Source organism: Marmota marmota, unplaced genomic scaffold (genome assembly GCF_001458135.2).
Source record: "Marmota marmota marmota unplaced genomic scaffold, marMar, whole genome shotgun sequence".
In the NCBI taxonomy this organism is placed as follows: Eukaryota; Metazoa; Chordata; class Mammalia; order Rodentia; family Sciuridae; genus Marmota; species Marmota marmota.
The window spans coordinates 479,060-501,140 of NW_025999929.1; the positions used below are offsets into that span (position 1 = coordinate 479,060).

At 35.6% G+C, this 22,081-nt stretch overlaps 1 protein-coding gene across 3 annotated transcripts in view; it reads right to left on the reverse strand.

The window, feature by feature from the left end:
- Positions 1 to 3,022: 3,022 nt before the first annotated feature.
- Exoc2 (exocyst complex component 2) overlaps positions 3,023 to 22,081 on the reverse strand; it is a 203,983-nt gene continuing 184,924 nt past the window's right edge. For all 3 annotated transcript variants that reach the window (XM_015506131.2, XM_048800480.1, XM_048800481.1), the window contains 5 exons: positions 17,658 to 17,713; positions 14,767 to 14,889; positions 9,301 to 9,362; positions 6,541 to 6,600; positions 3,023 to 4,629 (listed from right to left, as the gene is read on the reverse strand). In XM_015506131.2, the coding sequence (XP_015361617.1) occupies positions 4,536 to 4,629; positions 6,541 to 6,600; positions 9,301 to 9,362; positions 14,767 to 14,889; positions 17,658 to 17,713 (395 nt within the window). In that variant the 3' untranslated portion in view covers positions 3,023 to 4,535. The remainder of the gene's footprint in view (positions 4,630 to 6,540; positions 6,601 to 9,300; positions 9,363 to 14,766; positions 14,890 to 17,657; positions 17,714 to 22,081) is intronic.

The window sequence follows — 22,081 nt, forward strand, 5'->3', positions numbered from 1 at the left end:
GTGTGTGTGTATGTGTGTATATGTTTGAGGCAATAAGAAAGGAGAGAACTAAATTCTCATATTCTATTGTAGAAAGATCATAGAGCCCAAAACTTAAGAATTAAGAAGTAGCATTATAAACTTGTTAAGGAGTGACAGAGAGGCAAATACCAGAAGACTTAGATGAGTTAGGAGAACTAAAAATGGATGGCTTTAGAGAGTAGGCAAAGTGGGTAAGAAGGATAGAGGGACTGTCCACAACCAGCTCTGTGAAATCATTTTCTTTATGTATTTAATTTAAAAACATGAAAAGATTCTCTGACACATTTGCTAACAGTTTCATCAATAACATTCAGCAACTATTTCCTAGCTATTCATTACCAGCTGCTGGGTTGGGACCCCTGTCTACAGACAAGGATGGTCCAGTGATTACTGGATGTGGCACAGTGTACAGCAGTCCATGAGAGAAGGGGATGGGAAATATGGCTGTACAGAACCCAACCTGACATTCTGCTGTTTGTACTTACCTAGGCACAGACTGATTTCAGAAGCTGGGCTGAGACTCAGCCAAAGGTTGGGCAAGAACATCTGTAATAGTCCAACAGACAAAGAGGCAAGGGCAGCAGGAAGTGATTAGGTACCGGGAAGAAAACTAACATTAGAGAAGCTGAAGAAAGAGCCCAATAAAGGAGTTTCACTTTGGTTCTTAAGGCAAAGATACTCAGTGACACTCAAGGAAGAGGCAGTTCTTTTAACATCCCCTATTGTGAGAAAACACAATATTACTGCACAGCAGTTCTTTTCTCTGGCCTGCTTTATTACTCTCATTCTAGTCATTTACAATTTTCTTAATGCCAAGTTTATTGACTATTTCTCAGTATTCTTCTTTTGACATCTAACTCTTTTGACTTTAATGATTGGTCTTGGTTCTTGGGGATCTGTGCTTAGTTAAAGTGTTTATGGGCTGGTGGGACAGAAACAGTAGTTTAAAAATGTGAGGAAATAATAATGCTAAAATCAATATCAACAGTGATCACAATAACACAATCAGTGGGACACTAGCCACTGTTAAAAGACAGAAACACACTGGCTCCAGTGGTTGCCTGGAGTTTATAAACAGAAGGACAGCTAACTTTCTTTTGGATTTCATTGGCCACCATAAGTACATGTAACCCAAAGACCCAAGTCTTGTCCATAGATTTTCTTTTTTGGCCAGGGGAAAGCGGGTACCAGGGATTGAACTCAGGGGCACTCAATCACTGAGCCAGATCCCCAGCCCTATTTTGTATTTTACATAGAGACAGGATCCCACTGAGTTGCTTAGTACCTCATTTTTGCTAAAGCTGGCTTTGAACTTGCGATCTTCCTGTCTTAGCCTCACGAGCTGCTGGGATTACAGGCGTGTGCCACTGTGCCCAGTCATGATATATTTGTTATTTATTTATAACCTGACAAGTACAAAGAGGCTTTTTTAGAGTGATATATATGATAAAATTCAAATGTGGGTTAGAGAAATGAGATAAGATCAGCACACAAAAGGCAGAATGGCATATAAATATACATAAATACACACACACACACACACACACACACACATATACCAGCATTTAAAGCAAAGTGAAAATCATTGCAACTGCTTCTCTAATTGAGGTACCTGTAAATATTAAAAATTTTTAGATTTTCAGAGCAGTTTATAAATCAATATAAAAATCTTTATAATAATATTGATAGATAAATGTTCAATGACAAAAATGTATTCAAGTTTCAGTATTCATAATTTCAGTATTAACAATTGTGCTAAGCATACAAATGTGAGATTTAATTATTTTAATATAATTATTCTAATTATTTGGAAACCAGACTTGATTTAAAAACTATTTGGAATAGTAACTTTTCAGAAAACAAATTATAACACTCTTAAACAACAACTAGACTATCCTACAGTATATTGATAAGAGAAACATATACCACTACCTTGTACTTGAATCAGAATTAAAATACAACTATTTTTATTCATTCTCTTAAAGAAAAATTCATGCAAGGATGACACAGAAGTGGGAATGAGTCAGTAAGCTGTGCCTACAGCAATTATGCTTGTTTTGCAATGCCCAAATCATTTCTAGAACATGCCACTTTCATGGTACACTGATATAGAAAGTCTTAGTAAAATCAAATTATTTCTAATAGTCCCTTAGCATTTAAAATGAGGCCTACTTAGCTAACTCACATGAAGCCAAGCTGACCCACATAGACGTGGATCTGTTAAAATCAAAATGCTACCTACAGATGAAAGCACCTTGGACACCTCCATTTTTTTTTTTTTTCTCAGCTGTCTCTGTGAAACTTGTTGTAGGGTCTGATTTAACTCTCAACTTTCTTCTAACTTATGTCATGTTCCTCCATCTCCACTTAACCACTAAACTCATCTTCTGTAACATAAGTAGCTCTTGAAATCCCCCTTTCTTCCAAGAAGTTCCCCCCGACTACTTGGAATAGCCTTCCTTGAACTCCCTCATTTGGGTATGGGGTTTTTATGCTATACTTCCCTCCATTCTCTGAGCCATAACTTATTCCTATGTTGCTGAAGTTTATTAGCCTCTTGCACTTATGTGTTTCCCTTGAACTGTGTCCTCAGCTGGGAGGAAGAACTGGAGTAGTAGTAAGGCAGTAATGAGGTCAGGAAGCCAGAGGGTATGAGTGTGAACATGGGTCCTGCCACTTACCAGTCTTATTGTCTTAAGAGAAGTCACCAACCTCTCTATGTTTAACTGGACAAAGGAGGTGACCCAGCCTACAGTTATCATAAGCTGTTGTGAGGATTAAACAAGGTAATGTAGTACAATAGCAAGCATGTGGCAAGTTCCCAACAAAAGATTTAGTGGGACACCTGATAAATGCTTGCTGACAATGACTTGACAAACATAGCGTAGACCAGCGTTTAAATGTTTATTTTTGAATTAAAACTAGACATATAAGCATTTTATAACTAATGAAAATGTTGAAATAGACACTTGGGTAAAAAAAATGTTAACTGAACTACATCTCAGAGTGCAGAAAGATTCTTTATTGGCTGAACATACTGTACTAGATATTTAAAATAACACAAACATTCAGGATTGCAGTTTTATAATTTAGTTCACAGTCATGCTAGATACAATGGTTAACACACTCAGGAAAGACAACTTTCTGCATACATTAATTTATCAAGCCACGTCTGTAAAAGATTAAACTTTTAACGTTCAGTTATTGTGAGTCCACCCAAACATCAAATTAACAAATACAACATTTACTTATTTCACATAATTCTGTATATTGCTATACTGTGCTCTAAAATTACTTGTATTACCAAAGACATTTATTCCAGCAATTGAAAAATAGAATTCTGTATCACCTACAGAAAAATTTGAAGACCTTGACAAGTAAACCACAATTGGAAACTTTTCTGAAACAGAGGGTAAAATGGAGTTAGGTGAGAGAAGCCACTTTGTCACAGTGACCTGAACCTATTCTGGTAAGTCCAGTCAGTAGAGAATCACTGCCTGCTGACCCAGGGGTGTCTTTTTCAGAAAACACTGACTATGCCAGAGTAGCAGTATTTCAGCTCCAGGGCAAGATTTTTCAAAGGCTAAGAAGTGGTGGAGAAAGTAAATCACTAGAATCAAAAGCAACAGGCAGGAGTGCCAGCTGTCCCCATGTGCCTGGCTTATTCTTTAGGTGACATTGAAGATGGTGCTGACAGTGCCTGTGAGTTTGGCATAGAGTCTGGCATTCACATCCCATCATAGACAACACACAGGTCCTTAGGAATCAATGACACACCAATGCTAAGTGACACACATCGCATACATCAAATCAAAAAGAATGAGTGAGAACAACAACAAAAAAAATGCAAAAGGTGTTAAATATTTAGTACTGTGAAAAATAAAAACTGGACAACAAAATGCAAAGTTAATTCATGAACCACTTTTTAATGCAAGACCGTAAATTTACCCCAAACCCACATGAATTAATGATGTAGGGCCATCTGTATGAAATAAGGCTTTAAAGTACAGCTATGCAGTTTAGGATAAAGTCCCAAAGATGTCTAAATATAACTTTCAAATTTCTTATCAATCTCTTCATGGATCTTATAAACTGCTGACATTAAAAGTCTATTAAATGATACATATAGAAATGCTTTCAGACATACCATGTGCCATCTCAAAACATTCCCTAAATAAGCTGTTCCTCCCACAACACTCACCAGGCAACATTTAGCTGAGGCAAAAATAAAATAAAATAAAAATAAAAACAAAGTATGTCAAACAGTCATATAGAACCTTATTAACAACAACAAAAAAAGGGCACACAAAAAAATTACTGCTTGGGTTTTTCAAATACTGTCATTTTGGTTGAAAAAAAACATACATTAATTTCTAAGCTTCTGAGGTGTGGGGGGAGGTGTACAGAGAAATTGCAAACGCAGTGCTCTATACACCTAATACCTTTAGGGCACTTAGAAAGTGAATATTCTTATTACATGTTATCTTTCTGGACTGCCCTTCTTTTGCAGGTATTTATGTTTTCATCATGGTTGAAGAAGTAGCTTGGAAACAGGTAAGCTGCAAGTGCATACTGCTCTTGAACTTGTTCAGCAGCTCTTCCAGTAACCTGCAGGGAGGAGACACTATTTCACAGCCTGACAGTGAGGGTGGCTTAGCAACCTAAGCAAACAAGTAGGGAGCCAGCTTGCCGAGCTTTGCCTTCTGCTTGCTGTTTTTAGAAGGAAGCTGAAAAAGTCATTATCTATTGATTCTTAATAACAGAAACAACTCAACCAAGGAAGCTGGTCTAAAGAATATATTAATATACACATTGTGTTTATATTTAAAAATGTCCCTCCTGTCCCATTCCCCTAGATTAGATTTCTCCCCTAAAACAGAGTAATATTCGGGCCTATTTTTTAAAATTCACTCTAAACATTTTGAAAAATATTAAAATTCACTTTTTGTTATACATTTCTATGAAAGCTAACAAACACATATAGTAGTCTACGTGTTCAGGAGACAGAAGAGTTCCATCATCCTTTTGTAGTCAACCTTTACTTCTAAGCTCACACCACAGCAACCCTGACTTCTTTTTTGTTATTTTCTGTCCCTCTAATCTTCCATTTTGTCTTTAACAAATATTGGAGAATGGTGAATAAAAGTAGCAAGTTAAATACCAGGGGAAACAGGGTTAACTCTAGCTCCTCTAGGAATATCATTCTGCTATGATTCTCAATTGTTTCCCTACTTGGTCTGATATATTCACATAATTTAAAAGCTAGAAGAAACTTTAGAGCTCATCTGATACAGATGAAGCAACCAAGGCCTGAATTTCATGGTACTAAAGTCAGGAGATTGTTTCATGGTTGAACAATGCTCAATATTAGAACATTATCTTCCATAGTACATTAAAATATAGTCCTAATCTGGGATTATGTCAGGGTGTCTGTTGTTCCAGACTCAAATGTACCAGGCTTCTGAGCCATGCTCCATTTATTTAAAATAGAGGTGACTGCTTTAATCTTTTATCATATTTATTTTAAAGAAATAAATAGGGTTTGTTATAAATTCAGTTAGAAGTCAAAAGTTAGTGAGAGAAGAAGAAAGTAGGAAAATGGAAGCAAGGGCTGTTGGTGTGGGCACTGTTTGTTCATATATCTATCTGCCAGTGTGAGAAACACACAAGGGATTGCACTGGGGATCACATAAACTGGGTAGCTGGTCTGTTCCCCCTTCTTCTAAGCCCCGTCTACTCTCAATCTCATGTGACAGTGCCTCCTATTGGTCAGTTCCTGATGTTCTGTCTGTGCTCTGAGTTCCCACCACATTCCCCTGTGCTAGGGAGCCCAGCCAGCCCCATGTGCTTCCCACTGCACCCTGATGGATCACATGCAAAGGTGGGTGAACTTCAGCTTCAACTGGTGAGGAAGCAAAGAGCTACAGCATTTCAGTTGCTTCAGATGATGCTAAGTTAGACAGTTAGCTCCCTGGCCTAGATTTTCTCTCATGTCAGAATTCTTGTTATTTGAGTAGTAAAGTTTAAATACAGGTTGAGATCACTACTGTGGTAGTAATGAAATATATACAATTTTATGATGTCATATTATATAAATCTACTTTCTTCATAATTTTTATTTTGTAGAGAATAAAGTATACACTATTAAACTAGTTATAAAGAAAAAAAAATACTGAGTTCTGCACTTTACTACTCTGCCCTCTTTATTATATTCTTAAATATATAAGCAATAATATAGTGTAAGTCAAATGAGTTTTCTTTGGATATTTTCAGTCACTTAAAACTCAAAAAGTCTTAATTTCTAAATTATCTTAAACCTAAAAGAAAAGTCTTACCTTATTCTGTCACTTGGAAGAAAAGCAAGATACAAGTAACTTGGTACAGCTATTAAATACTGCTCCTCCTTAAATCCACATTATCATCATCATCATCATCATTATCATTTTTAAAGGTTCTTCAGATAACAAAACCTTGTTCAATACACCTAACTATCGTCTGAGGACAGCACAGAGAACTTACTTCTTATCTGCTCCACTTGCAAGCTGAGGCAGGGCTTCCAGGGCCTGTTTAAAACTAGACCTGGAATAAAAGGATAACACTTAAGCCCAAACAATTCAGAGTTCTGAGGGAATCAATTAAGAGGATCACTTAAAAATTCTTAAGCATATCTTAAGTATAAAGAAACCAATATAAGGCAGTGAAGCAAGTAGAAATATGAGAAAAAGTAAAAGTGAAAAACAACAGAAAAAGTAAAAGCAAAAGTGAGGCTATGATTACTAGACAGAGGCTTCACAGGAGCAGGGTCAGAAAGACTCAACTGGGAAATGAAACGTCACCTGAACAAAAGGGGGCTATTCATGGGAGAGGCGGGCTTAGTGTGGACATGTTCTAAAAAACAAGATCTTTTTTCTTTTTTTAAACAAAACTGAACTACAGATAAAGTAACAGGTATGAGAAGAAGGAACTATAAAGAAATGGGAATAAGCTTGTAAAAATATGACATAAGTAAGGACATTATAGTGTTGCCATGTATAGGGCCTGATTTACAGTCAGTATCTTATAATAACTAAACATGGTCTTCACAGGATTTAGCTATTATATTTAAAATCTGTAAGAAAATGGACAGATGTCTATATACTTTAAAAAGGCAACATAATTTATTTACATGAAAAGGACAAAAGGAATACATTTAAGATCCTCATATTTGGTAGGCTTTTTTTTTTTTTTTTTTTTGGTGTCCATTGAATCCAGGGACGATTTACCACTGAGTCACATCCCCAGTCCTTTTTATTTCTTATTTTGAGACAGGGCCTCCTTAAGTTGCTGAGGCTGCCTTTGAACTTGTGATCCTCCTGCCTCATCCTCCCAAGTCTCTAGGATTACAGGGATGGGCCAATTGCACCCAGCTTGTTATGCTTAACTTTTCCAAGTAGAAAGTATCAGAAAAATCACTGAACCAAATGAAAAACATGTTAGGAGAAAATATTTGGTACTAAAATGTACTGTTTACTAAGAAAAAGTTCTGAGGATTTTCAAATCTCTAATGACTAGTCAAACTGAGGAAATAAATGTAATTGTTACTATTTTAAGATGTTCTGTGATTTTGTATTATAAAAACATCCTCATCAATCTACCAGGAAGTACATTTTTGAGCAATGTTTCTTAAACTAGGGGCAAGTGCTACATTAACATATAAAGAGAAGAAAAAGTTCCAACAAAGTCATAAAAATGGGCGCTGGGAATCTTTAGTTGTACCTGAGACAGAAGTGGGGGCTTGAAGGGGTCCTTATTGGTATACTCAGCCTTCCCAATAGTTATTTGGTTTTCCTCTTTCCTGGGATGGTGGGAAGGCACTGCCATTATCTCCACCATCATCTTGTTTCTTATAAACCTCTTTCAAAAAACTGAGAGAAATGCAATACTATTGTTCTTCACTGTCACTATTACAATAACAATGGATAATGATGACAAAGGTTATACTACCTAATACTTGTGGGGGCACCAACAGTTTAGAAGGTAACTTGATATATTTTGTTATTTAATCTTCTCATAACTCTGCCTAGGGATCCACATTGAGCTTCCCCAATCAAAAATCTGAAATTCAACATGCTCCAGAATTTGAAACTTTTTGAGTACCAACATAATGCCACAAATGGAAAATTCCATAGCAAGCACAAAATATATTAAAAATATTGTATAGAATTACTTTAAGGCTATGTATTTAAGCCATATATGAGACAAATGAATATCGTGTTTAGACTTGGGTCTTAGCCCTAAATACCTCATTATGGATATGAAAATATCACAAATAAAAAATAATTCTAAATCCAAGCATTTTGGATATAGGGTACTCAACCTGTATTATCTTCTTTTTCTAGATGAGGAACTTAGGCTCTGTAAATTTTAGTTCTTGGGGAGAAACAGGCACTCAGACTAAGCAGATGTGGACTGGGTGCTTTTTATCGTCTATATAGCACTTGGTGCTATATAGAAAAATGATGGTTGGGAAAATATATGGTTGTACACAAACATGGGAATCTTATAGAAATAAATTCTGACAATCAGGAATGAAAAGCTAACTTCATTTGTTTAGAAAAAAAATTTTTAAGTCTTTTCAGGTATAATGATATCAGTAAGAATGATGGCATAAGCCACCTTATCAACACTGGAAATGAATAAGTATATTACAGTGTCCTTAAATATTTGATTTGCATACTACTTGGCTTCTCAGGCACAGAATTACAGTATTTTCTAGGTAATATTGCAAATGTGGTAAATAATTTTGTAAAGGCAATTGGTAGCTCTGTTTCACTTCATCTACTGATATTTCAATGGTAGGAAATCCTGACTTTCATTCAAAACAGCTAAAAATTATCATCAAATTTCCACTACAAAATTTTGTAGAGAAACCACAAGGCTTCCTCTTATACTGATATTTACAACATTCGAGCTGTCCTTCTAATCTGCTATGAATAGAATAAACCTCAATTCTTCTTCGCTTCTTTTTTGAGATGTAATTCTCTACCATATAATTTATGATAGTAAGATTTATCAGTAATGAAAGAAACACATAAAATTGTATTCAACACCTTTTCTTTATTTTGTGCTACAAAGAAGTGATCTTGAGAATACTTTGTTTATTGTAGGCTCATACTGTGTAGCTAAAAAATTGATCAAATATAATCTTCAGCGAAAGTTTTTGAGCTTTTTTAAAAAGCATGTAACACACTAGTAAAACAACCTTTTTAAAAGCAGACATGAGAACACTTGACATCTTACTTGCTTTCAGTTGTCAGGTAAATGGCCACAGTATCCCTCAAAGCACAGATCTCAAGTCTTGCCTAAGATGAGGGAAGGACAGAGAGACAATAGGAAGCTGTGTTAATTTTCAAATGCACACAAGTACTGAGGGGAACAGTTTCTCCAGTCTACTACCCACAGGACAGAGTGGACATGGTGGCAATTAGTTGCAAAAAGACTTTCTAAAAACTGTATAAAGAAATTGTCTACAATAAGATTTTTGTTTTTAGCAAAAATTAACTTGAGTCAAGTATGATTATGTGCAGACAGAGAGCTTTATACCTCATATGAAAAGTACAAACCATGCAATGATTTTCCAGCAATCAGTATTTACTATCTGACTTGTAATGTGCCTGCTAGTCTGATGGTGACAGGAAGGAAACTCTGAAACAGTGGCCCTGAGGGGCCCCTCACCCACAGTGGGGGAAGTCTAAGGACCTTGCTTTCTCAGCCAATGCCCTTCCAAGCACATGGTTTCCTCTCAAAAGCTAAGCTGTACTCTACAGATTTAATGCAATCCCTATTAAAATCATAGCTGTGCTTTCTTAAAAATGGAAATTAACAAATTGATCCTAAAATTCACATGGAAGTGTAAGGGACATAATACTGCCAAAACAATCCTGAAAAACAGGAATACATTTGGAGGACTCACACTTTCTGATTTCAAACTTACTACTGTGCTTCAGTAATCTAGTCAGCGTGGTATCAGCACATGACAGGCACTGAGATGAAAGAACAGAACTGAGGGACTGAATAAACCATTACACATATGATCAATTGGTTTCAACATGATAACAAGATCATTCAGTGGAGAAAGAAGAGCTTCTTTAACAAATAATGCTGGGACAACTGGAGGTTGAATTTCTTCTTCAGTATGAAAATCAACTCATAATAAATTATAGATCCCAACTGTAGGAGAGAAAACTATAAAACTCTTAGAAAATGGACCGAGATTGTGGTTCAGTGGTATAGAGTGCTTGCCTAGCATATGTGAGGCACTGGGTTTGATCTCCAACACTCTATAAAAATAAAAAAAATAAAATAAAGGTATTGTGTCCATCTACAACTGAAAAAATATTTAAAAAAAATTCTTAGAAAAGGAGTTGTTATGGTTTACATATGAGCTATCCCCCAAAAGCTCATGTGTGAGACAATGCATGTATTTCATACATGAAAATTTCAGAACAGACAAATCATAGAGATAGAAAGTTGGTGGCTGTCTGTGGTAGGGAAGGAGACTTATAAGAAAATGGTAGGAGTGACTGCTAATGAGTCTGGGGTTTTTGGTGGGTGATGAATATTATGGTGATGATTGGGCTATTCTTTGGATACACTAAAAATCCCTGAATTGTTATTCTTTTTCTATTGTAGGCAAACTACATGGTAAATGAAATTACCTACAAACAAAAGAAAAGCTAACCTAGGGTTCACTTCCATGCAAGGACACATAAGCCAGGGTTCCCTGGTGCTCCAGAACTGTACAGTGATGACACCCACATACTTGCAATGCATTCTCTAATTTCTCTGTCCTGACAATGGGCGTTGGAGAAGCATTTATAAAAAACAAAACAAAACAAAAAAACACCCTATTCTCAGGAGTATAAGAAATAATGTAAAAGAATAGCAAAAGGCATAGCTAATTTATATAAGATCAATTTTATTTAGTGACTTCTGTTTGGAAAAAAGTTGTTTGGCTTCATTTTGCAGTGTTTAAAAAACTAGAAAGCATATGAAATTTTCGTCTCTACTATTTAAATTCTAGTACAGGCAAACAACAATAACAACAACAAAAACTACAAACAGACCTAGACGAAAATATTAAAGGGAAAAAAATGTGGTAGAATGCTTAGCTGAATATCTTAGGAAACAGATTAAACTGATGTAAAACTAATTTTCAGGTAGAAATTTTATTCCATCAAAGTGACAGGGTATTTCAATTAACCTATGAATTATGTCAATTATAAAAGCTATAGCTACTTAAATAATATACATACAATTGTAAGCCAGAAAATGTCACAATACAAGATCAGCCAAATTGTCACTCTCTTCTTGCTCTGGGGAAGGTTCTGGATATTGGCCCATCTGTAAGTGACTGAAAAATGATCCTATAGTCCCTATCCAAGATACCTGCTCCAAAGAAGGGAGTTCTAACAGTCATTCTTACCAGGAAAGGGTGAAGGTGGGAGTTTAGACTCACTTGAACTTTTTCAAAATATAAAATGCTTGCTCATACCCTCAGAGGGATTTGTAATGTCAGAGAGTAGATTAGTTATAGTAGCCAATAGTCTCCTGACTTGTACAACTCAAAAAAGCTCCCCATTGATGCTGATATTTCTTCCCAACCTTTGCCTGCTGGATCTCTGTGGGATTTAGCCATTGAGTAAATGAATTGCGGAGGTAATTTGCAGAGAGGGCAAACTTTAGTTATAATTCTAAGACTGCTGAGGGCCAGAGTAGTTACTGAATCTTCCTTCAATACTACAAAATTCACCTACTAATTATCTTTCATAATGGAACCATTATAATTATGATGACCTTTCAACTTATACTATAATATCAAAGGGCTGATAAATCCAATTTCTAGAGAAAACTGGTGGCAAATGGAAATGCAGCATAGGTTTTTGTAACTGATTTCCCTCTAACCAAATTAATAAGTGTTGTCTATCCCTTTTCCATTATATATATATATATATATATATATATATCTCCACATATNNNNTTTTTTTTTTTTTTTTTTTTTTTGAGACAGATATTTTTGTTCTAGTTACCACAAGGTTGGAATAGCGGGGTCATAGGGTATGCATATGCTTACTTTTAGAGGAAACTGCAAAAGCTTTCCTCCAAGGTGTAGTACTTTATATTCCCAGCAATGTGTAAGAGTTCCAGTTCCTCCACATTTTGCCAACATTTGGTAAAGTCAGTCTATCTTGGTGGATGTCTACTGGTGTCTTTCTGCAAAGCGAACTTTCATTTCCCTGGTCATCCTTTACTGACTCTTTTACTCTTTTGGATATCTAGTTACATACATGCTAACTAAACCTCTGACACTGTCCCAGGAATCCCTGGAGTTCTGTTTATTTTTTTCCAATTATTTTGTCTATGCTATTCCCATCTAGTAGATTTTAAAAATTTCATTCACTTTATTTTTCCATTTCAAAATTTCTATTTGGTTCCTTTTTTAGGGTAACTATTTCTCTACTGATATTTCATACCTATTGGTTCATTATGAGCATATCCTCCTTTATGTCACCGAACATAGCTGCTTTAAAATTCTTATCTGCTAGTACCAACAACTTGATCATCTTATGGTTGGTCTCAGTTGATTTTCTTTTCTATTAAGAATGGGTTATGTTGGGCTGGGATTGTGGCTCAGCGGTAGAGCGCTCGCCTTGCATGTGTGGGGCCCTGGGTTCGATCCTCAGCACCACATAAAAATAAATAAGTGAAATAAAGATAATGTGTCCAACTACAACTAATAAATAAATAAATAAAAATGTTTAAAAAGTTAAAAAAGAAAGAATGGGTTATGCTTTCTCCTGTTTTGTCAGTTTTTATTAATTTTAAATTTGTATCCTGGACATTGTGAATGTTATGTTTTAGAAACTTTGGCTTCTATAATATGCCTCTAAAGAGTTCATTTTTTTTGTTTTAGTATGCAATTAATGTATCTGGATTCAAATTGAGAGCTCTTGGCTCTTGGGTAGCAGTTCCATTCTTACTTCAGTATTTTAGTCTTATCTGGGCTGGTTAGATTAGAGTTTAACCATGCATGTATATATTTAAAAGGTTCAACAGAGATTTAGGAGTTGTGTATATAGAATCTAAGGCACTTGCTTTCTTTCTCTCTAGGATACTTCCCTGTTGTTGAGGCTGCCCCAAAGCCTAATCTTTTCTATTTATTTATTCATTTATGTATTTATGTATTTATTATGCGTAGTTGGACATAATACCTTTATTTACTTATTTTTATGTTTTGCTGAGGATTGAACCTAGAGCCTTGCACATGCTAGGCGAGCGCTCTACTGCTGAGCCACAACCCCAGCCCGCAAAGCCTATTCTTTAAACCAGAAAGATGGCAGATTTTGGATTGAAGTTTTTGGTACCCTATAGCCTACCTTCAGGCTAAAAATCCATAAAAAATTGGGGAATTCATTCATGTTCCATTTCCTCCAGAATCTGCTTACTCACTGACACATTTGGTGCCTTGTGTCTTCAGGTGTTTTATTGTTGTTATTGTTTGTAAATTTTAAAAAATCATTTTCAGATCTTATTCACATTTACAGCATTATCTTTGGAGGGTTGGCCTGATGGAAGTTTCTTCAGCCATTATAGGAGAACTGTTATTGTTTGTTTTGTTTCTGGTGTGTGTGTGTGTGTGTGTGGTGCTGAAGATGGAATCCAGGGCCACAACCACTGAAACACAAATCCAGCTTGCTACTGTTTTTTTTTTTTTTTTCCTTTTTAGGTTTTTAAAATTGCTTTTATTTTAAAAAGTTAGTATGTGTATAACAGGAAACAAAAACACTAGCAAAGATCAAAGTTATCCAGTCACAAGTAGCTTAGTAGGACATGTCCTTCCAGCAGTTCCATTCTTACTTCAGTTTTTATATATGTGTCCACATATATAACACCCCATTTTGTGTGATTGAGATCATTGTGTGTACTGTGCTTTTCCACACATCATGAATATTCACCAATTCAAAACCCCAAAGCTACAGGAGTATTTTGATAGCCAAGAACACACTGTTAGAACTCAATCTGTTACAAAAAAAAAAAACCCAAAAAACAAAAAAACTGTAATCCTATCTTTCTTGGGGACAAAAATTTCATTGAAGTGGCAACAGGTCTCTAGATAGAAATACTCTGCTACTCTTTTTTTTTTTCTTTCAATAGACTCCCAATACTCCAGGTACAAAGATAATTCATAGGCAGGGAGTTTCTCTCCCATACACCTACACATCTGCTCTCCTTGAAGTTGGCTTACATGCACACCAAGAATCAAGTGACTTGTTTATAGCAATTGTATTTATAAAATTTAAACAAATGGGACATAAACCAATGAAATGTGAGATAGCTATTTGTGCTTTCTATGTACAATACATTGAATGCTTTGAAAGATTTATAAATAAGTTGGAACAATTTTCCTATGAAATTGAATATAATGAAGATATGCACAAAGTAAAAAAAATCACAATATTTTGAAGTAATCTGCATTCAGATAATTTTTACACTTAATAGTCTTTAAAGTTTTGCTCTAAGAACTGAAACAGAAACTCTGGAACTTATAAGGTAACATGGGTGTGTCTCATGCAAGATACATGATATATCTGCAATCAGCAGAGACATTAAAAAAACTGTCTATATGTCACAGGATGGATGAGTTAAAATACATTTACATATTTTAAATAAAAATAAAATTTCAACACAGAATTGAATTTTCGTTACCTGCAGTGCTCCATTTTTGCTGAAGGAGGAAACACACTGCATCAGTCGACTTAGCTCTTCAGAAACTGCTTCTACCACCTTGGACAGTACCCGAGGCACCAATTCTTTGGAAATAGTAAACACCTGATGGGAGTTTAAAATAAGAAAAATGATATACTCTAGGACTTTTCCTGGCCTGAATTTGTTAAAATCAAAAGGAACATGCAAAAACAACAAAACCCCATAGGTTTTCTTATTCATTTATTTATTATTTTTGGTAGCAGGAAGTGAGCCCAGGGGAGCTCTTACCACTGGGCTACATCTCCAGCTCTTTTATTGTGAGTCAGGGTCTTGCTAAATTGCCCAGGCTGGCATTGACCTTGTAAATTTCCTACCTCGGTGTCTTGAGTGACTGGGATTACCTGTATGTGCCACTGAACCCAGCTCTAAGTCATATTTTTAATAATTCTATTTAAAAATACAATATAGACAGTTAAAATTTTGAGAGTTACTGTTGATGTGGATAAACTAAAATTTGATTTGAAGATTTCTTCCTCTTCCTATTCTTTCACAAAAAAACAATTTTTAGAGAAGAAATTAGAAAAAAATACACTCTGGATAAATATTTTGCCATAGTTTAAAAAAAAACACTGAGCCAAATATGGTGGTATGTGCCTGTAATTCCAGCTACTTGGGAGGCTAAGGCAGGAGGATCACTTATGCCCAGGAGACTGAGGTCAGCCTGGGTAGTAACAAGAGTGATACCTGATCTCAAATAAAACAAAACAGAACAAAACAAAACAACCCTGGTCAAACTTTCCTTAGAATATGACAAATACCCTACTTGCTGGTCCACTATTATGTATTGGACAAGATCCCCAGTTTTATTATATGTTGTACTAGATATATTATTTTTTTTCATTTCACACAGCATTATTTTTAAACTTTTTTAAAAAGTTTGACACTTTTAAACTGGGAATTATCAGGAAATTTAATGAAACATTTTCCTTTCTGATTTAAAAATTCAAGTAAATTATATTTTCTTTTTAGCTTTTCCTATTTTTCAGATTGAGCCAACAGGATTAATTAAACCTTTGGGTCAACCCCTAACATGACTTGAGAGTTTAAGAAAATTTTGGCAATAATAAATATTATTAATGAAATTCTACTTTCAGTCATTGGGCTAAACTTAAAGAGGACTTGAATGCCTAATATTTATAAATAATCTCACAGCTATTGACAATGGACATTAATAAAAGCTGCCTTACCAGGCATGGTGCTACACACCTGCAATCCCAGCAGCTTGAAAGCCTGAGGCAGGAGGATCTCAAGTTTAGAGCAAGCCTCAGCAAAAGTGAGGCACTAAACAACTCAGTGAGACACTGTCTCTAAATAAAGTACAAAATAGGGCTGGGGATGTAGCTCAGTGGTTGAATGTCCCTGAGTTCAATTCCTGGTACCAATAAATAAACAACAAACAAACAAGTAAAAGCCATCTCATTAGAAATCAGCATGATCACCGTGTGCACACCTATAATCCCAGCAATTTGGGAGGCTGAGGCAGGAAGATGGAGAGTTCAAAGCCAGCCTCAGCAGACTAGCACTTAGCAACTCAGAGAGACCCTGTCTGTAAATAAAATATAAAAAAGGGCTAAGGTTAAGCACCCCTGGGTTCAATCCCCAGTTCCAAAAAAAAAAGAAATCAGTGCATGATCTTTCACATTCACAGTTCCCATGTATTTTGCAATTCCTCTGCTCACCTGCCACCAACATTTCTACCTGATGATTTTAATTTACATTTTAAAGGAAGCTAATAAGAGTTTCCTGATAGTTTTCATAAAATCTCAATTAAATTAATTGCTCATTATTAGATCTATGTGATAAATTCCTGTCTTTGAAATATAAAAACTTGATTTATAGAGAAAGTTATATGCTTCCCTTTTACTAAGAAATGAAAAATATAATATACTATTTTGCTCTATTGCTTCAAACTTAGAGCCAAATTCAGGAACCAGGTAACATTACCTTTGTTTTCTATGATGGCTGTTTTACTTAATTATCCATGGTTTTTTGTTTTGTTTTGTTTTAGTTTACCTCCGTGACCTGAAATACTTCTGGATGGAGGAGACAAACATAAATCTAGAAACACCTATTTGGATGCAAACAGTTGAGGATGCTCTTGAGCATCTGTGCTCTTTGCTCTGTCCCATTTTATCTGGTTTCCCATCAGTCCGTGAGCCACAGTCACTCTGAAAGTGTTGGTGAAGCAGTGAGTAATGGACTATGAAACTACTTAATGAGAACAGGTCATCACAGTGGTGACAATGGTGGTAGCTGTGGTACCAATGTTGATAGCTCAATATTCCTCAGAAAGGCTCTCTTCCCCAACTAAAGATGTTAACACGAAGCAACATCTCCAAGAGCCTACACTATTGAGAGCGTCTGTTTCATTCGAAAACGTCAGACTACCCTGGGAGCCTGTCTTTCTAACAAACTTCTACTTTTCTGGAATCCCCAGAACTATGTGAGCCCATATTGCAATGTGAATGAAATACCAAAGCTTATTTGTGTTCTGACTAACAAGAGAATAATTTAATTTCCAAGATAAGGAATTTAACATTCTTTAAAGAAAAAATATCTTTTTCCATTCTATTTTTTCTGTACTTTCCAAATATTACTGAATTTAGTCTTAGTTATCAGAGAAAACATACATAACTTCAGAAAAAGACACACACACACACTCACAGAAAGAGAGAGAGAGAGAGAGCGCAAGCGCTGAGCTTTATTTTATTTATACCCAAGATACCTTCTGAAGGAGAAAAGAGATCACTATTAAAATCATCAAATTTCCCTTTCTCTTGTTTTCTTTCCTAGTCATCCACATTTCTTAGGAACATCTAATGATAGCTTACCTCTGCATGCACAGCAATTATATTCACCAACGCTTCTTTTAAATAGTTTCTGACACCTGAAATCAAGAAGGGGGAGGGGATAATGCATTAAGTGGGAACACAAGTCAGCCCTCTCCCCTGCTAGCACTAGTGTGCACTGTGCAGCAAGCTGCCTTACAGTGTTCTGAGGAGAAACAGAAAGTAACACCAAACTATCAATTTCCTTTTGAGAACCAAATGGTGAAAGGACTATTTTCAAACAGGTTATTAAAAAAAAAAAAAAAAGGTTAAATTAGAAGTTTTCTTTCACTGTTTTTCATTTCTATCACTGTACACCTATATGCTCTCTGTCAACTATTGGTAACTTGGCCTCAAAATAAGTTTTTAAAAAATGTTTTTCTATTTCTTCACAAGTATATGAATAATAATGCAAAGGACAGAAGGAAGATTTTATTAAGGCTCATAAAATGTATATTAAATATCACAGCATTTAACTTCCCAAGGTAAAAGTCAAATTATTATGCAGACTGACTATTCTGATCTTAAGGAATCACTTTGAGGAGAAACTTCTCACAAAACCACACTGAATCTGATTCAGTAAAGCAAGTTTATGCTTGGACAAAACAAAGACTTCTGATTCTAGGTACAGAATCAAAAAGCACTATTCACTCAATAGTAGTACTCACAAGATTTATGAGTACAGGGTCTAAGGTCACACTATTTTGAATCAATCCCCAGTTTTAACACCGAATAGTGTTGAAACACCTAATAGCTTTTGGTGAGAAGACTGTAAGCTTCAATTTTCTCATCTATTAAATGAGTATAGTAAGTGCACCCTCTCTTATCGTCCTGTAATGAGGATTCAAAGAGATAATGTATGGGACAGGTATTCACACAACTCCTTAACAGCTTTCATGATCATTATTTTTCAAGAAAATACATAAAAACCAAATGCTATTTTATTGTAACTCCAAAACAACCACTGCCATTTAAATGGAATATTTTAGAATGCCTTCCAGAATTAACTACACCCCCTTAGAATACTTCCACTATAGAACAGAAAAAATGTTCTATATGCAAAATCATGGATGTTACTAGTAATGACACTAAGGACAATCTCTCAGAATGTCATATACACTTCTGAATATTTAGGAAAGTTGAGACAAAGACCATGAACTATAAACCAATTTTTTGAATCGGCATTTGTAGATTACTAATACATATCTAGCTTTTGATTTTATCATATAATATGGTATAAAAATAAGTGCACTGTTTTTCTTTTGAGAAGCCAACTTCATATGAATAGAGTTTCATATGAACCTATGATATGAAGTTCAGATGTTGTTGATAGGATAGCTGAGAAAGCAGAGTGAAGAGTAATTACATGTAATCCAGAAATTGATCCTTTCTGAGGAAAAAAAAAAGGATAATTACAAGGGAAGAAGTTCTATGTGGGAGGTAGGACAGAAGACCTAAGGATCCTACTGTAAGTAAAGAGGGAAACAAACAAGCTTGGGAGATCACAACAGCATTCTTCTTGTCAGAGGAAAGCCACATCACAGAGTTCCTTTGGACTGAGAGTACCAGAGGGCTTGGCCTACTCTGACACCTGCTCTCTCCCAGAATCAGTGCAGGGTGCATGGAAGCCTGCTCTGGCTCCAGTGTCTGCGATCACTGTCTCATGTCTACTGCCTTTTAACTGCAATTCCTGTGGAAGATCAGCTCATATATATTTATATAATCAGTGTATCTAACATATAAGTAACTGATACTATACACATAATACTATGTTTTAAGGCACCAAGAGTCTCCATCCTCAGTGAAAATAAGGGTCCTGTTAATGCCACTATAAGAACACATGTCAGGAGTATGGGTTCTTGGGGTTCTAGCACTAGTGCCTAGAAACATGAAGATAGTTTTTGATTCTTAAATTTCTTAAATGTAAAAGATAAATTGAGCCAGAGTGGTGACTAAAAAAACAAAAATTAAATTCAGAATCAAGCAAGAAAATGTCACATGCTCTGTGACATCATATGCTATGAACTCAACTCCCACTCTGACCTTAATAGAAGAAATATTTCCTGGTAAGAACCATTAGACTAAGCATTACTAATAAAATACCCTTTAAAAGGGGGAAAATATTAGTTAATACAATTTTAAAGACTTAGCTGTGAACTATAAGAATAAAAGCAAAGGATACTCTTTATTTTTTTATTTATATATGACAGTGGAATGCATTACAATTCTTATTACACATATAGAGCACAATTTTTCATATCTCTGGTTGTATACAAGGTATATTCATACAAATTCATGTCTTCATACCTGTACTTTGGATAATAATGATCATCACATTCCACAATCATTTCTAACGCCATCCCCCTTCCCTTCCCTCCAACCCCTCTGCCCTATTTAGAGTTTGTCTATTCCTCCCATGCTCCCTCTCCCTATCCCACTATGAATCAGCCTCTTTATATCAAAGAAAACTTTTGGCATTTGGTTATTTGGGATTGGCTAACTTCACTTAGCATTATCTTCTCTAACTCTATCCATTTACCTGCAAATGCCATGATTTTATTCTCTTTTATTGCTGAGTAGTATTCCACTGTGTATATATGCCACAATTTTTTAATCCATTCATCTATTTAAGGGCATCTAGGTTGGTTCCACAGTTTAGCATTGTGAATTGTGCTGCTACAAATAAACATTGATGTTGCTGTGTCCCTGTTAACCCAAAGAACCACATTTCTGATAGCAAATTTGAAACATGATCAAGCTTCCCATTTTAGGTTGACCACATGGATAATAATGTAAGAAGCACCTTGGATAAGTAAAAGAACTTTAGATTTCTTGGAAGGAGATTTTTTCATTATGGACAGGAGAAAAAAAGAGGAAATACCCCCCATCCCCCCCACACACACACATGAAGTAACAACTGCTTCAAGTGGTGATATGGAGAAACTAAAGGGGAAATGTATGGTTCCAAGAATGGACACAAACAGGGATCCTACTCAAGACTTCAAGGCAGCCAGTAAGGGTCAGACAGATAGTATGAAACAGAAGACCTCAAAAAAGGCACACCAGCTTGATGCATAGCTTCATAAAGCATCATTTATGTCCCCCTAGGCAATTATAATATTTAAAACATAAAAGATTACTTCTGAAAAAAAACAACTACTACCCACTGTGTTAAACACAGAAGTATTTTTTATTGCCTATTGTTCATTTTTAAAAAGTTACTAAAAGTTTTCACTTACTCATTTAATGTAATTTACTGAGACTCACTACATAGTGGACACCATTAAGTACACATCAGAAGCATTAGGTCCTTCATACAGAGGATCCCAATGTGCTTAGTTATTACAAGTTTGGCCCCAATTTACTCGTGTTGTGTGTTTATATTGCATATAGCAAATAGGTACAAGAGGGTTATATGAATGTGCTTGACATTGTAAAAAAATTCTTTATACTCTGATTTAAAATAATTTGCAAGACGTTTACTTGGTGTGAAGTTCTTAATTGGTTAAAGAACAGTATTGGAGTAGGGGTAAAGAAGGTCTGAGCAAAGGGCTAGAAACCAGGCAGTATCTGTGTCTGGGAAACTCATAAGATCTCTGTACTCTTCTAAGCTAAGAATTTTGATTTCTTTCTTTCTACTCTCCAACCACAGTTGGGAAGCAAGCAGCTAAACCAGATGTGCCACACACTCCTGTCTTTCACCTTCCCTGCACATGGTTCAGGGATCAACAGTAAGATGGCTGGACACAATCTTAAAATACTAACCTTTGATAAACTTCTTGGTTTTAATTGCCCATTGAGTTTTCTGTTTTAAAAAGCTCAAAATATGTTAGTAGGAGGATGTCAGATCTTTCAAAGACCTGTACCCAAAGCCAGGTGCTGTTGGTCCCCTAGCTCACTTGCTCCTTGTGGTACTCCACCTGGTGGCAAACATAGCTGGCAATAATGTGGCAATGTACTTTTCCAACTGGACAAATTAAAATACAGTTGGCCTCTTTTTCAACCGGTTCTGCATCTACAAATTCAATGAACAGTGGATTGAAAAAAAAAAAAGCAATTATAATGATTTTGTACACACTGTTTATTTGTCATTATTCCTAAACAACACAGTACAGCAACTATCTGTATAGCATGTATTCTGTAATAGGTATTATAAGGAATCTAGAGATGATTTAAAGTATATGGAGGATGTGTGTAGGTTCTATGCAAATACTAGACAATCTTATATAAGTGACTTGAGCATCTGTAAATGCTGTTATCTGTGGGGGTTCCTAGAATCAATTCCCCACCTCCGGAAGCCAAAGCTCCTCTAGAAGCCATAGTGAAAGAATGTGGATCCAAACACTGAGAGGTGACTGAGACCACATTAAGGCTTGGGAATGTGAGGATGGGTCTCAACTGTGATCTCATGGGCACTAACTGACCCC